Source organism: Nanorana parkeri, unplaced genomic scaffold, assembly GCF_000935625.1.
Source record: "Nanorana parkeri isolate BGI_ZX_2015 unplaced genomic scaffold, ASM93562v1 scaffold261, whole genome shotgun sequence".
Classification (NCBI taxonomy): domain Eukaryota; kingdom Metazoa; phylum Chordata; class Amphibia; order Anura; family Dicroglossidae; genus Nanorana; species Nanorana parkeri.
In genome coordinates, this window is record NW_017306529.1 from 1,004,805 (window position 1) to 1,022,317 (window position 17,513).

General features: G+C 43.1%; 1 protein-coding gene across 1 annotated transcript in view; it reads right to left on the bottom strand.

Moving 5' to 3' along the window:
* SFXN1 (sideroflexin 1) overlaps positions 1-17,070 on the bottom strand; it is a 39,027-nt gene extending 21,957 nt beyond the window's left edge. The window contains exons 1-2 of the mRNA XM_018556987.1: positions 16,973-17,070; positions 3,937-4,109 (exon numbers count right to left, since the gene is read on the bottom strand). Coding sequence (XP_018412489.1) covers positions 3,937-4,100 — 164 coding nt within the window. The 5' untranslated portion in view covers positions 4,101-4,109; positions 16,973-17,070. The remainder of the gene's footprint in view (positions 1-3,936; positions 4,110-16,972) is intronic.
* Between the last annotated feature and the right edge of the window lie 443 nt (positions 17,071-17,513).

Sequence of the window (17,513 nt, forward strand, 5' to 3'; positions counted from 1 at the left end):
CATCCATGATTTGCCTCATCCAAATAGAATAGCAAGCAGTAGTGCATTTTTTTTAAATTTATAAACCTACAGCAGGCAAATATAACTTTTGAGGCCATCCTGTGCCCACCCCCCATCCTGTGCCCAGCCCCAGCAGTGCTGCTAACCTTCTTCTCCGTCGTCTCCGTCTGCTTCATCCCCTCGTGTCACAGCCTAGTCATCTGTCAATGATGGCCTCTTCTCACGCTGATTGGCCGATTGGATGATTGACAGGCTTCCCCACCAATCACGAGTGAGGACAGAGGAATTGAAGGCGGAGTCTGGTTTCGGCCGTTCGCCCGTGGAGAAGGAGTTCGCAGCCATCTTGCATGAATGCAGACGCGGTCCTGTGTGCGGCGGTGGAAGATGGCGGACAAGGGTACTCGTTTTGGACATCAGAGCATTTGCACGAGTACGAGTACCCATGCAAATACTCGGTATCGTGGCCGATACCGATGCTTGTATCGGTATCGGTGCGTCCCTAGACATCAAACATGTAAAGACTTAGAATTTCGTGCGCCCGCAAAATCGCAAAAAAAACTATCACACTTAAAATGCTTTTACCGCTCGTCAGTTTAGTGTTATCAGTAATTAATGGCCCTAAAATTATTGCTCACACTGCGACGTTCGCGGTTATATGTAACATGTGCGGCACAATAGGCGCAATTGTTGTTTTCGCACGTAGGCACACCCGACGCATATCTGCATGTGTATGTGGGGGCGGAGGACTTAAAAACATTTTTTTTCTTTTTTTAAATGCTTTTTTTTATGATTCTTTAATTTTTGTATTACTTTTTTTTTTACACAACTTCATTGCTATCACATGGGGGGGGGGCCCCCTATGTGATAGCCAATTTACATGGCCGGTCCTTTTTATGAAGACATCAGGGGGTCTCCAAGACCCCTAATGTCTACTAGTGACCCCCAGAGAAGCTGTTGAAGCAGAGATCTGCTAAGCATTCTGCTTCATCAGCTTCTGTAGCTGGAAAGTGATCTCTCTTTGATCTCCTGTCACAGAGCCGTGCCGGTCCTGGCCGCATCAGGCACAGCGGGTCTCGAGACCGGCAACGACAGTGACAGCTGCTGATAAAACAAGCGATCGGGCGCCTCGAGGCGCTCGAATGTAAAGCTCCCGGCCGGCCGTGTAATTACAACGGCCAGCTGCTCGTCGGGCTCCACCGTCCTCTCGTCACAGACGAGCGGACGAGTGGATTTTTCAAGCCCTGCATGTATGTACAGGTGAAACTCGAAAAATTAGAATATCCTGCAAAAGTAATTGCAGTAAGTGCTGCAAAATGGGCCCAAACCAAGTACTGAGTACATATGCATGCTTGTACTTTTCAGAGGTCCGATATTGTTCTATGTACAGTCCTTGTTTTATTGATTGCATGTAATCTACTTTTTTGAGGTTGTGGATTTGGGATTCTTGGGGTTTTCATGAGCTGTAAGCCATAATCATCACAATTATGACAAATCACGGCTTGAACTATCTTGCTTTGCATGTAATGAGTCTATCTCATATATTAGTTTCACCTTTTAAGTTGCATTAGTGAAATAAATGAACTTTGCACGATATTCTAATTATTCGAGTTTCACCTGTATGTATGTATGTATGTATGTATGTATGTATGTATGTATGTATGATATAGATATATATAGATATATCTATATCTATATATATCTATATCTATATATATGTTTTTATTGTAGGTTGAAAAATCTACAAAAAAGTCCAAGCATAACACAAACTAGCTCTTGAGTTTTTGTTTTTTTTTTGTACGTAGCATTGCACCGTTGGCTTTAGCCACCACCGAGTCTCACTCTGTGTGTAAGCTGAGGCCAAAATATCTGTTGTAAATAAACCACATGTGATCACCGTGATTACCTGTTATGATGAACACATAACTATAAACCACGCTGATTGGTTTCCATTCATTAGCCAAGACCATCAACTGTGAGTGACAGCACAGACAATGACAGTCCTAGAACTAGAAGTGTACACCATCTGCAATCAGAGGTTGATTAACTGCCTCCCGGCCAGCCGTTGTACTTACACGGCCTGCCGGGACCTTCTTGGATGTAAGCGGGCGTGCTAGTACGTCCTGCCCCGCCCCCCGCACGAGCCGCTTACTGTGCCCGCACTGTCCATTGGACAGAACTGTTTCCATAACAAGGTATAGAGTCAGTGAAATCTGCTCTATACCTTGCGATCTGGCTGTGCCAAATCACAGCTGTCAAAAAAGTAAACAATGGCTGCGGTTTGCAGCCTTGTCTCCATCTCCTCTCTCACACACCGTTCGGTTGTGGGAGAGAGAGGATTGAGAGCTTCAGAGATCGTCCACAGTAAGCAATTAAAGTGACATACACACACAAAACTTACTAACTGACAAATTTGTGTTTAAAAAAAATAAATAAATCTTAATTTTCTAAAAACTTGTGCAAAAAAATTGACATCTTTAAAACACCCACAATGCATCTTATCAAATACCTTAGGGTGTCTACTTTCCAAAATGGGGTCATTTTGTGGGTGTTTCTACCGTTGTGGTATTTTAGGGCCTCAAGAAATGTGATAGGCAGTCAGGGCAGCGGGGTTGTTACATTTCAAATATTTATTCCATTGTTTTGTAGTTTTGTAGACTGTATAACTGTAACACATTCTAATTAATTTACACTTATTTTGATTTTTTTTACCACAGAAATGTAGCATAATACATTTTGGCCTAAATGTATGAAGAAAGATAATTTATTTGCACTGTTTCATTAACATAATATAAGGAAAACTGTTTTTTTTTCCTAAAGTTTCGGTATTGTTTCCCTAATATAGTAAAAAATAAAAATCCCAGTGGTGATTAAATACCACCAAAAGAAAGCTCCATCTGTCCCCAAAAAATGGTATAAAATTCATTTCAGTACAGCGCTGCATGACGGAATAAACGTCAGTCAAAGTACTGCAGCGCTGAATACTGAAAAATGGCCTGGCCAGGAAGGGGGTCTAAACACCTGGTCTTCAAGTGGTTAAAGCTCTCTCTGCATGGTTTTGTGCTCTAGCTTTGTTGAGACCTCCAGGTGAATTATATAGCTACAAATATAGCAAGGATTGTAACAAAATTGCTTTACAACGTTATACCTTTCTCTGCCCCGAAGAAACTGCTGCTTTCCTTACCATGTCCTTTCTCAGGGTTTGTTCACATCAGCAGACGCGCACAACCACATAGCTGCTAGTGTGCGTGTGCCCAGATAGAGCAGATGAGCTTGATCAAGCCGCATTGCAAGGTTTCTTTTTTTAGAACTTGAATAAAATATCACAAGTGACATTTCATTAAGTTCTATGGGCTCACCGCGGCGCAGTGCGGTTGTACTGCATCTCACTGCAATGTGCTTAAAAAAGGTATCACATGCTGCAATTTTCTTAAGTGTACACCAGTGGAACGCAGTGGGGTGAGCTGTCACCACCCATGACAAGGCAAATTGCCTTGTCTTGCTTTCAGGCCCCATTCACACTGAGCGATTTATGGAGCGATTTTTGCAGCGATATCGCTCATATTTCCGCGCTATATTGCTCTATGTAGCTTCACCAATACATTTCAATGTAGCTGTTCACATCTTGTCGCTCAATATCGCTTGTAGCTCGTCGCTGGTAGCTTGTCGCTCCTACATGACCCTTTTTTAGAGCGATTTTGAGCGATGTTGCTCCTGATTGCATACAGCCCAATAGGGACATGTCGCTCAAAGTCGCGCAATTTCCATGTCGCTTAGTGTGAATGGGGTCTCAGGCTGCACTGGTTAAAACGTCCAGCACCGCCCAAATGCAGATGGTTTGAACAAGCACTCAATCCGATTTATCCATAGGGAGGGTCTGCTCTTATTATCAACTAATGGTATCTAGCACGTAATAATAATAATAACAACGGTGTGTACCTGTAGTCTTGAACAATTTGCCTAGCATGCTCCAGCTGGTCATTAGACAGAAGGATGTTTCTGGGGTCAGTTACTGTGAAAAAATGCTTGGCTCTTCCAACAAATGTACTCTGGTCCCAGCGAGGCTCCTTGATGTTAATATTTAATGGCAATTCACCTGACATCTTTTGAATCTGCATGAAAACAAAACAAACATAAATACCAAACATAATACATAAACACTGGTGCAGAAATATTTACCCGTGCTTATCCTGCGTTACATAACACAAAAATACCACATCTGTCCTCTGTTATAGGAGAAAGCAACACTGCTAAGCATTAGTTGCAAATTGCCATATAACACAACCCAAATTCCTTTCAGAAAAAAACATTGCATTAGTGATATGTATGTGAAACATTCAGAGACTATTGAACATGTGAGTGAAAAAGACTCTAAAGGTGGCCATACAGACCGTAGTCTTGCGATGGTTGTAAAGTAATTGAAAAAACGTACGATCTGCCCATCTTGGACAGGCAGGTCGTACTTGCGATCATCGCAAGCCCGCCCCCCTGAGGGGCGGGCTTCCAATGACCGCAATGCTGAACGGGCAGTGTGCGCGTGCGCACACCGGCCCGTGCGGCATTGATCTTTCGATCATGTTAAAAAACAGCCAAAAATTTTACATTTCTCGGCTGGTTTTCTAGCGTGCTCCTTAGACAAAAAAACCTGCGACCGTACAGTAAAAACAGTTGCACGCCTTCCATACACTTTGCGATTATCGTACGGTCGCAGGATTTCCTGCGATTATCATGCGATAATCGCACAGTGTATGGGCACCTTAGGGGTTGATTAATAAATCTATGTTCCTTGGCTTCACTTGGTGGTAATGTTTTGAGACCGGCATTCATCCAGCTATATGCTGGACACAAGATTTATAAAGCAGCCCCTATTTATTGGTTTACTCATGAATTAAATCTTTAAAATATATAAATAAGTAAATAACATAACTCCAACTAGTACTTGGCTAGAAAGGCCCAAGCACACCAATAATGAACTTTTCTGGTAAATCAATCAGGGTCGATTAAAACACAACCCTGGAAGATATACTGTAGTAAACATGTCACAACAGCCTTGTCCCAACTTTTTTTTTAGATGTGTTGCTGCCATTAGTTTCCAAATGACCTTTTTTTCTCCTTAAAAATAGGACATTTTTGCACTTTAAACATTTGGTATGTTTTCTATTTTCTAACGTGAATAAAATATGGGTTTATGAGATTTGCAGATCGTTGCATTCTGTTTTGATGTAGATTTTACACAGCGTCCCAACTTTTTGGGAATTGGGGGATGTATATTAAGGTACTGTATATTAGTAACCCTTCCAGCCACCTAAGCATCTACTGCAAATGTAATCTTCCTCCGGTGATTTGGAAAACCTTGAAAGCAATTAAACCTCTCTCCATAAATGCAAATCTTCATCAGTGCAAGGTTGCATCAATGACAGTGCGTAATATCTCTGACGTGCCTGACACGTAAGCAGCAAGGTTACACTGTGATAATTAGAAACTTCTTTTTTTTAAATCAATTAACTCCTCTTTACCAAGCCAGAGTACCATTTAAAAAGTGTTTATTTTGAAAAGAAATCAAATCACTAGCAGGATGTTACAACCAGATTTGCCTGCCAAGACATCAGAGAACAGAGGGCTGCAAACAAAGGATTCTGGGAGATCAAACTGTAAAACCCTATGATAAGCAATTCTCCCGAAACAGACACAAATGTAATGTAAGCTATACAATCAATCTTCTTTTGTACAAAATGTGTTTATTGTTTCATAACTGGCTAAACTCCAGAAAGAGACAAATTCATGCAACTCCATTGATTAAAACCTCATTAAATGCACATACAGTGACACCCCACAGTTTGAATTTCATGCAACTCAGCAGGAAATCTGAGCAGCGTATGGTCAGATTTATTATCAGCCTTGTGCAATCTCCTGTACAACAGAGCTCACAGTGGAAGAAGCAGCACAAGAAACCATTTAGTTCATGTGTTGTCAAGTGACAGAGAGGGGAGCTCATCAGTCGGCTTCTTTTTCACTGTCCAGTCAAAGGCTGAGGGTGAGAAGGAGGCCTGTAAGTGTCATAAAGATCTGTGAGGAGACAGAGGTATTCTCCACTTGTTTGATGTTAGGTTCCGTACCATGTCAATGGTTTACTGAAACCTACCCAGAAGTAAGTCATATAAATGTACCATCCTTTCCTATTCGTGGCTAAGAAAACCCAAAGAAACTACACTATATAAGGCTTTCTGGATGTATCTTCCGGCCTCCTTTGTTTTTCCCATACACACTCATTCACAACATCACTAAGAAGCCAGGAATTCGCTGGGTTTTGGGAAGGATGCAACTGCTTTGCACATGTGCAGGAGTTACATCATCAAACACCACCTAAGAGAACTTCCAAAAATCCGGATGTGTGGGAACTGGAAACGTGTATCTTTATGTTCGCATGTAAACCGCAGATAAAAATGTGCAAAAAAGCGCTGAAAATGGGCATATTTCATGCCGCTCAGGTGTGAATGCAGGCTAATGCACGACATTAGCCATTAGGGCTGCAGCTAACGATTATTTTCATAATCTATTAGTTAGCAGATTATTAATTTCAATTAATCAGATTTTAAAAAAAATATTGATATTTATTAAAAATAAAATATACAGATGCAGCGCTACAGACAAAGTTTACTTCAGAATAAAACGGTATGCACATTTTTGGAAACTGCACTGGAATGCAGGGATCACACTGTGGACGGGAGGTGCATTTGGGACCCATTTAAATGAATAGCACCACAACACACCTCCTGCAGCAAAATTTGTCAGGCTTTTCCCACCTTTTATATATTGGTAATTGTATGTATTGTATTAGACATTCATTGTATCTAACTTTTTTTTCCAGTCTTTTTCATTTTAGTTTATTTAACTTTATTTTTTTACTTCCTGAAACTCTGGCACATGTGACTAGGACATGTGACCATGCACATCATCTCAGTGGAGGACAATGCCTTTTCCTGAGATCTCATGAGATTACAGATGCGATTTCCCAGCAATGCTCTGCTGATGCAACCTTCCCAGGTTGCAAGACTTGGGCACATTACATTACATTACTTTCGCCAAAGAGAACGAGGAAGTAAAAAACAAGAAATTGTGTGTAAAATGAAAATATGTTTCTTTAACTAATGACCGTAAGATGATTTCATTTCAGCATACAGAACTCTAATGATGTCAATTTTAGCCTTTAGTTTAAAGGTCCACTTTAAACTGTCAAAGACATGCCAGTAATGCACCTTTAAATATAACAGGGTTGCAAAATACAATTTAAATGCTCGTTATAATTTGACCACATTGCTTAACCATGCCTAATTAAATTTCTATTTCAGAAAGCCAATTTCGTTTTAGAATCTATTCCCTGCAGCCTCTGGCTGCCCCCTCTTGTGTGTCTGCAGCCTTTCCCCATCATCATTCCCTGCATAATGGGAGGTAGATATGTGCTCTGATTGATCGAAGTGGTCAGCTCTGACCGCTATGAAAGGCCAAAGCTTATACAGACTGGGTTACCTGCATCCATGGAATCTCTAGTAGTCCAATAAATCGGGGTCTCCCAGGATCCCCTTCATCAGGCAAACACATCACTTGTTTGCCTGATGAAGGGGATCCTGTGAGACCCCGAAACGTTGTATCTTGTGTTTTGCATTTGCATCAAGTACGTGAATAAATAGACACACTGGATTTGCTTTGGAGTGCCGGTGTCCATCTTTTACTTATACTTTGACGGAAGCCACCCGTTGACACCTACTGCACCCACTTCTTATCTCATGGAGCAGCGGTTCTGAGTGCGATAGGTACACGGACTGTATCCTGACCAGCATAAGAGTCTCTGTTTCGGTTGTACTTGGAAAGCAGTGGAGTATAACATAAGACTAGTGTAAGGAAAAGGGTGGCCATGCCATAGCCTTGTGGTATCGATTCCCATTTCTCTAGTTAGGTGCAGAAATTGGTCACACATGGTTAGAAGTACAACTAAAACAATGTCACGAACAGAGGGGATATTATGTACCATTGTTTAGAAAACATAATACATGCTATCAGAACTGACATATCGGTCAGTTTAGACCTAAATGGCAGAAAAATTAGATTAGAAGCATTAGTGCCAGCACTTTACGAAGCTCAATATTTAAAAAGGAAAAACACTGCTGGGAAAAGAAGACGGATCTAAACTATGACTGCATTTATTGACCAACAATTATATCACTAACTTGTCACATCGGACTGCAATTTCAGATTCTTCTAATGTTCTATAGCCACATCTCACAGGTCTAGGTGCTAATCTGTAGCGCCAAGTGACCATATTTGCTGTCCCAGAAAACCTGACATTATTAATAGGCCCAAAAATGTGAGATTGTAGTTGGATATCCAGCAAGGATCCAACAAACAGAAGATTTCCCTTTAAAGATGACTTTACCCATATCTTCAAAATAACAACAAAGGCACCTTTAGAAATGTTAAGTAATGTCGTGGGACCAGGGGTTCCCTTTTATCTGGGATGATTTGGTGCCCGGCAGCGGCTGGTTGCAGCTGCGCGCATGCATGCACGTGACATTCACCTCAGGTGCTGATCATTGCCTGGGAGAGCCTTGTGAGCAGACCTTATCCCCTAGCCATCCCATTGGTTCCCAGGGACCTGTAGCTTCCTCGTTGCCCAGACAACGGGGGGCGTTTCTGGTTTCTGCTGTGTTTAAATCCCAGCCAGAGCCAAGACTTGTTGCTGAGTTATTCTGCCATACCCAAAGCAGCTACGAAGACTCATTTCCTGTTTCCTGCCTTCCTTCTAGGCTATTTGGATCTCCTGGTTATCGACCCCTGGTTTGTCTCCGCGTTTATGATACTCGCTGCCTGCCTCGACCCGGACTGTACTGTGTCAACGCATTTTGAATCATCCCATCTTGTACCTCAGCCTAGACTCTCCTTCTGGAAGTGTTTCCTGCTATTGGGGTCCACTCCAGCAAACAAGGGAACTTTGCTCCCTCCCTAACAAGTAATGACAATCTACAATCAGATACTTCTAGATATTTGCCGGCTTTTTATTTTTTGAATACCTCATTTTTCTTTTCTTCCAAGTCTTCTGACAGTGGCCATGTTTACTAAGGGCAGATTACTAGATCTCCCTTTACTTCCTGGAACTCTGGCACATGTGACCATGCACATCGTCTCAGGGAAGCAAAATGCCTTTCGCGGAGATCTCATGAGATGAGATTTCCTAGCAATGCTCTGCTGATGTAACGTTCCCAGGATGCAATGCTTGGACACAATTACATAATTTGTGCTCAAGTGGACCAGGAAGTGGAAAAAAAAGAAATTGTAAGTAAAATAAACATATGTTTGTTTAACTAATAAATGTAAGATGATGTCATATCAGCATGCAGAGCTGTATGCTGATGTCATTTTTTTTTTAGTCAAAGGGTGTAAAAGGTCCACTTTAACGCGATACAAAAAAAGGCACACTCCTTTCCTATAAGTGCAGTAACACCACTGATTCCAATCTTAAGAGTGTTCTATTCTAGCCTCTCAACAAGGGTGCCATGATGAGCGAAGCGAGCAAAGCTCTGTTCAATGCACATTCACCGAAACATTCGGGAAGTTTGCAAATACCGAACATAGCGAAGAACCACATTAAAGTTTATAGGAGTCAAATATTGATATTTTTTCTGGTATTTTTCAAGGTTACTGTGCAAGCTTTTTTTTTTTTTTCAAAGGGCATGGGCAGCTGGGCACTGCCATGAGGGACACATACCCGATGTACATGTACAGTGATGTAGCTCCATGTCAATAACGACAAGTACCGTCTGACGATTTAGACCCAACGCAAACTAAATATCTAAATATACCTGTTGGTTTCTGTACATGAACAAGCCTAGATGAGGTCACTGAATAAATATAGTCGTGACCATTTCTGAACAAGGATGTCACCCAGAATCTAAGCTGTCATGTAGTGCTACATCCCCCAAATGACTGTTGTTTGTTTGCCCATTTACTAAGCTGATCCCTACTGATGAAGCTTTTGGGAAAAGATTAGCCAACCATAAATTACCCTAATAGCAAGGGTTTCCGAAAGCTTCATTATTCACTCATATATACTGAACTATTCAGCTCAATGTACCTTTTTGGCCCCAGCAAAAAAGTCATCAAGGAATACCTTCGTACCAGCATAAGACGTGACCTTGAAGCATGCTCCCTACCCGCAGCAAGATGTATACGAGAGAGAAGGGTGCAGGGGAAGCCTCAAGAAAAAGTGGCTGCCAAGATCCATCCCCAGCGCCCTGGGAGCCAGGTCCTGTATATATGAGAGAGATATAACCATGGACTCCCCTCCCAAGCATGACACTCTCAGGAGATGCACAGATCTGGCAGAAAGGCTTGGAGCGGGAGGATAAAAACAATTTGTCAATGCAGTAAACACATCTAAGGGTGTGTTGGCTTCTGCTGGCAGGGCCTTGTCCACTGAGGCCTATACTTACGCCAAAAAAGGAAGCTCAGAGCTTGCCAAACCCGAGACCAAGCTGCACCCAAGTGGAGAGAAACCCACTGAGGTGCATAAACCAAGCCAAGTACCCTGTGCCCCACCAAAGCAGGCCCCCAAAGCAAGAAGGGTACTTGTCAACTGTAGACCCACCTACCTTGGAGCTGGCACCTTGAACCCCCAGAATAGGAGAAGCAACCTGTGATGAAGAGTTCCACAGCATGGCACACCCCTTGCCGGCTGGACTCAAGCTCCTGCCCCACTCCTAGCACCCCTCCTTGCCGGTGGGGATTGCCGACAAGGCGCCATATTCATGCCCTGCTGTGACCCTGCTCTGCTTCTGGCCAGAGAGCCCAACGGGTCGCTGTCAATTCCTCTAGCAGGACACTCTGGGGGACTCAACTACAGTTACTATGCCAACGAGGATAGTTGCCATCTCCTTCAATTATGGAGAGAAACCTCTGGGGAAACAGTTTTTATAAGGACTCTAGGGGAACCAGTCCTAGGTAAATGTCCCGTGCATGAGGCCCTCCATATCCACTGTCCCTGTGAGTGAGAGCCCTATGCCACAGGAGGCCCTTGCTATCTAGTACAAAGGCCTAGAGTAAAATAACAAATGTTACGATGCTCCTGTTAGGCCGGAGGAAAACACAAATACTGAGGTGGTTAGGAGGGACCGCCCTTTTTATTCTAATTGTGGATGATGTGTTTACTTTCACCCCCATTTAAATGAGGCATAAGGAACCAGTAAACGTGTTTTCATTAACAACAACTTACTTAAAGTGACACTAAACTCAGGAGTTAGATCCCTAACTATTAACAAAATTGTGCCTTAGCTGTGTATCCCTTGGCTGTAGATCCTCAAATCATATCTGAATTCATGCTAACACTGTCCTTTCTTCTGGAGGGTGGCTACTTTTGTCCCCATGGTCCCTGTGTGTGTTATAAAGTAGCCACCACTCCAAGCTCAATCCTGAGATAGGTTACAATCTCATGTTTAGTTTACTACTTTTTATTGAAGTTATAGACTATCACATGAGCAAACTTGGGGTTGTGACTACTTTACAACACCCACAGGGACCATGAGGAACAGAAGTAGAGGCACTCCAAAAAGGAAGGACAGCACCACTTTTAAGATGATTTGAGGATCTACAGCCGAGTGATACACAAATAAGATACATTTTAGGTATAAGGTAAAGTACTTTGATGCATTTTTCAGATTTAGCTTCTGAGTTTACTGAGTTTAGTGTCACTTTAATTTCGTAGGAACACTGGCTGTTGAGGCTGGGAATAGGTTAGCCCTGGTTTATACAAGTAATATTCTGCTAAATAACTTTATAAAAAATATTGCAATGCATCCAAAATCAGACACTTCAGATGAAAATATGTCAAGGTGATCTTCACAACCACCATCTAAACTTATACTGTATGTCTGTTCCCTTGTAACTATTAACCTGACACTAATCAATAACAGACTGTTATAGAGTGAGCAGTAAATCAAAGAAACACCAGTTACAAATTGTTTAGACAGTAAAAGAAGAGAGGACATTAAATGGTGCAATGAAGGCATACACCAATGTAGATTTCATATGCAGTGAGAGACAAACAGGTCAAAGGTTCTCTTTTTTACAGTGTTGAACCACTAACATGCTGACTAGTGCAACTCTCTTACAAATGACAATATCACATGCTTCAAATGCTTTCTTCCCCAGCACGGGGGAAGCGACACAGCAGACATTAAATAGAAATCTACATAACCAGCCTGAGGGCCAAACAGCATTGAAGATTTGGAGTATGCAGTTGAAATCGCATATAATGATCATGTGCATGGTGAATATAGCAGATTGGTAAGAAAATGCTTAAAATATTCATATTTTTGAGGAAAACAAAACATATCCTGTATTTACCTGACCCTAACCAATGGATGCAACAATGCGGGGAATATCAGCAAGGCAAATAAACTGCAGAATCTTAATTGCTGCTTGGGTGCACATGACTCCAGCAATGTTACAGCCTGCCTGTTGACTTTGATAGTAGTAGGAACTGGGGAAACCATGTTTAAGCAAGTAATGATGATCTATTGTAGAAGTTATTTTCTTAACATTCCAACTCCATCTAATGTTTTTAGAAAATGTAAGATATTAGAGCCCAACTCGCATTGGCTGTAATACTTACCTCCTCTCCATTATGTCTGCTTCCAGACTCGCAACTCCAAGGTCCATGTTCTGGTCCTCTTCAGGTTTAAATGACGTCCAGCATCACTCAACCCTCTTCCTGTGAGCCCAAGGTGTCGAGGGCCTGCCTCCTCTGCTGGGTACATCATCAAGTCTTGGGCTAATAGAAGAATGCTGCAGGGTGACCACATATCATTATGTATCACCCATTTGCAGCACTCAGAACTCACCCACCAATGGAGAAAGAAGAGAACTCATGACGTTATACGCCTGTATGGAAGGGCCACTAAAACAAAAATCTTTTTTTTTTTTAAATAAAGGCAGCAGGGGATTCACCAAGGCGGTTGGGATTCTTCAAGGCGGTTGGGATAGAAACCAGTGGGGCAGCCCAACCTTGTGTTGGGCCTTAGATGCCCATAATGTGCATTGCGTTCAAGTCCAATTGGAATAGGTTGCCAACACACCAGAATGGGCAAAAAAAGTGTAACTGCAGTTATTTTCCCAATGTGGTGCACAACAACGCATAGTAGTGTGTTAATGTGCATTGTGTTTTGGGGCCCCCTTTTAAAATGAAAGGCACTGCAGACCACCAGCAACATTCAAGGTGCATTACCATAACATTATCGGTGTGACTAGGCCCTAAAGCTGGCCAAACACTGTTAGAAATCTATGGCCAGCTTCAGTTTACGCATTTTCTTCAATGTGTCTGCTACTGACATTCTATAGAAGCAGCAGTGAAGAAGTCGAAGCTTTGTTCAATTTTTATCAGCCAGCACAGACAAACTGCACTGTAGATAAACTATGATGAATTCTACACTACAGCGTAACAGTCCTTACATAAGCAAAACCTTTTACCAAGAACTTCTAATGCAAATCTGTTAGAGGGAATATTATTTATGCCGTTGATAAGTAGGGGAAACAGTAGAGCAAATACAATGAACCCTAAGTAACCATCAGTGATGTGTCATTAAAATAGCAAAGATTGCAATATTTTTACTAGCATGAAAAAAAAAACAATGATTCGCATTCATGTTTCTGTGGAGTGCAACATGTGCATCAGAAATAGCATCATTCCTGCTTTTGGTACATATAATTAATGTGTCAAGCAGGACTCCTTATCAACCATGGTCATTGCATCACAATTTGCAACTTTTTTGCACTTCTCCCTGTTGAAATTTCTTGCTCTGCACCACCAATAGTTTATTGGGGGCCTATTTTATTCAAAGCTGAAGTTTAGTTTAAAATGTTGTAGTGGATACAGCACCAGGGACATAACTTACCTCTAGGGATGTTCAGATACCAGTGCCGATACAGTGGTACCTCACGAACGCTTCTGTTCACAAACAATCCCATTCGCGAACAGGAAGTTCGTCAAAATTATGCTTCCGTTCATGAACTCCGCTTCGGGTGACGAACACAACCGCAGCCATTTTCCCTGCTCTGACAAATGGTCGTGGCTTCCTCTAGTTGAGATTGCGGTCTGATCACAGTTTGATTCGGTCCATGACCAAATCGGTTCGCGACCAGAATCGCGGAACGAATTACGTTTGTGAACCGAGGTACCACTGTACTTGGCATTTTCACAAGAACTACCAGGTTTGCTGTGGTTGCAGCTGGGACCTGGCTCTGGCGCTCCACCACTGTCCTGAAATCATTAGTCTGTATTGTTTTAGAAAAACTATCACATGACAATAAACAACTTGGGCAAGTATCAGTACTTGGAAAAATGGTATCGGTGCATCCCTTATATATATATATATTACCTTAAAACTTATATATATATATATTACATTAAAACAGGGATGCACAAATCCCAGGAGCTCCGTGTGCTCCTTACAAATGACAGCTGCCTCCTAACTTTTGAGTTTTTATCTAATCTAGTCTTGGAGCTGGAAAAGTATCTGTACTTGTACCGAGTACGGTACTTGGTATCTAAACATCCCTACTTACCTCTAATGAAGGGTATTCCATGTCCTGATGGTTCCCGTAGCAATCTTCCCTCCTCGGACATCGGTTACTCCCACATCAGTGATCTTCTGGGGCTGAAGGGGTTAAGATTAGTGGCTGCCACTGTGCAACACTCGCCCTGCCTTTCCTTGTCACTCGCCCATTCACAGAATTCGTAGTATTTTTCCCCAGAATGCAAAGCACTCTGTGACTGGAGCAGGAAGATCCTGTCATTCATCCACCTGTTCTTCATTCACAGAACGCTGTCAATCAGCAGAGGAGGGAACTAAAGGAGAACGTTTTCCTTTAGGTACGCCTCTGCTGATTGACAGCAGGCGGGTGCAATACAGCTGCTGATGGGAGACTTGATGCCGGTGTTCTATCAATCCCTCAGACTCGAATCCAAGGGATTGATAGAACACTGGCAGAAGAGGGGGCATGGGTTAGCAGAGAAGGGAACGGGGCGGGCAGCGGAGGAGGAACGGGGCGGGCAGCGGAGGAGGAACGGGGCGGGCAGCGGAGGTACAAAGGGGGGAGGCAGCAGGGGAATGCAGTCACCGCAGTCTCTCCTCCCCGGGTGCTGACTGCAGTAGTCTGTGTCCCCGCTGCCTCTGCCGATACAGTGGGGAAGAGCAGCGGGGATTGAAAGGGACACAGACCACTGCACCAAGAACCAGCAGGGAGGAGAACAGAGGAGCAGAGCAGCGGCAACTAATCAAAAATTAACTAATCTATGATGAGAATCGTTGCCAACGATTCTCATTATCGATTATAATCGATTTGTTGTAGCAGCCCTAATCACCGCTGTCAGGAGTATTCAACAGGGGTATTAAGCCAGTGGAGTAAGGAGTTCTACACTCCTTACGCTCCACTTCAGCAATGGAAAGATCTTAGACTGCCAGATTGGAGGTTTCCTAACACATGCACATTACAATATGTTACATTTTTCTAGGGATGCACTGGTGCCGATACTGGGCATGTTCACGAGTACAATCAGCTTTTTAAACACAAGCGGCTGCCATAAGGTCCCGCGCTCGCCTGTTGACAGCGCCGGACGAACATCTCCTCCTCCACGCTGCCTGCACAGACCTGATGAGACCCGTACCCACCAATACAGCCCTGGCGAGACCCGCACGGCCCTGATGAGATCTGCACCTGCCCACACAGCCCTGGTGAGACCCTGTGCACAGCCCCGGGGAGCAACACAGAGTATGTAGCTTCATATTATTCTGCAGCGCTGTATAACGTATCGTTGGGATTTGTAGTCATCTATGGCTGGTGGTATACTGCATTGCTGTATAATGTATTGCTGGAATTTGTAGTCACTCTACTGCTTGGAATCGGTGGCAGAACTACCAGGTACAGCGGTTGTAGCTGCGTCCGGGCCTTGGCACTCCATCACTGTCCTAAAAAGGTATCGGTAATTGGTATTATTATTATACAGGATTTATATAGCACCAACAGTTTGTGCAGCGCTTTACAATATAGGGAAGACATTACAATCACAATACAATTCAAGACAAGATGGTAAGGAGGGCCCTGCCCGTTGGGGCTTACAATCAGCGAGAACTTGAGGAAAAGTATCTGTACTCGGTCTGGAACAAATGGTATTGGTGCATCCCTAGATTTTTCCCTAACAAAAATCACATTGACGGTTAGCATTTCATTTGTTCAGATAAGAAACTAGAAACATTTTCCAGCCTGCTCCTTTGATTTTCCTGGTCACTACAGTTAAACAGGACTGCGGATTGGATGAGTATATCTACTTTGTTTTCGACCCCAGAATGAGCAGTTAACCCTTGCAGTGCAGGGGTACCCCCACTACAAAGGTTAAGATTTAATTTGCCCGGAGTTCTTTAACCCTTTAAATTCACAATACAACCTCCTTGTAATCAGCTAATTTTCTCACTCTAGCAGAGCATTGCAGATCATATTTCCAAACAGCTGATGGCTGAGCTCATGAATGAACCCAGATACTGACAGCTCCAGCAGACCACGGCACTATTACTGAGCGATCTGCTGCATCCCAAGCACTCTTTGTATGATGACAGGTTCTCTTCGAGCTCTTGTACCGCTAGCTGCAGGCCACTTGCCTAATACATTGCTACTCACACACATGACATACAATCACCAGCCTGTTATTAGATATACATAACGCTGGAGTAGAGAACCCCGTGCTATGCAGCAGCTGCTATCCCCCTCCCCATACAGAACATGTGCAACCCTGATCAAAGAGGAGCACCCCGGGCACAATGCTCTGTCATCTGGAGCCCTTGTACACCTGACAGAGAACAGCACTGTGCCGGTGTGTGCTATGGAATTGTACGCCGTGTCAGAACCGGAAATAGCAATGAATGGGGACACTCACGGTGGTGCGGTATGTAGCAGCAGACGGTCTATGTACAGCTGTGTGCGCGGCGCTCAGTGCCAGCTCTGTGCTGCGGTGGCTCCAAGTCACATGGTAGGCTGATGTCACCTCCAGTACGGGGGCCGGCCTAGGACAAAACGTCTGCAGGCTGTGCCTTCATCAGGGCGTAACGTCAGCGTCGGAGGGGAGCAAGCTGGAGCATGTCTGTGTGTCTCCGCTATACCAAAGCCAACTGCATTCCAGCTGCAGTGAAACTACAATACTCATAATGCCTTTGCCTCTGGAAGTCATGTTGCGGCTGTCAAAATCTTGCAATGCCTCACGGGACAATTACAATAACAAAACATTGAAAGCACTTCACTAATTTAGAAAACACCTCATTATGACCAAAACAGTAAAGCTAAATATGTGTGAAATTCTACATGAAATCAAATAACCATTACCTAAATAAGTCCCTGTTACCTACAATAATTAAGTGCACCAAATGTTTGGTATCATCACACTCTATACACAGTGCATAGACTCTGTATAGACATGAGGA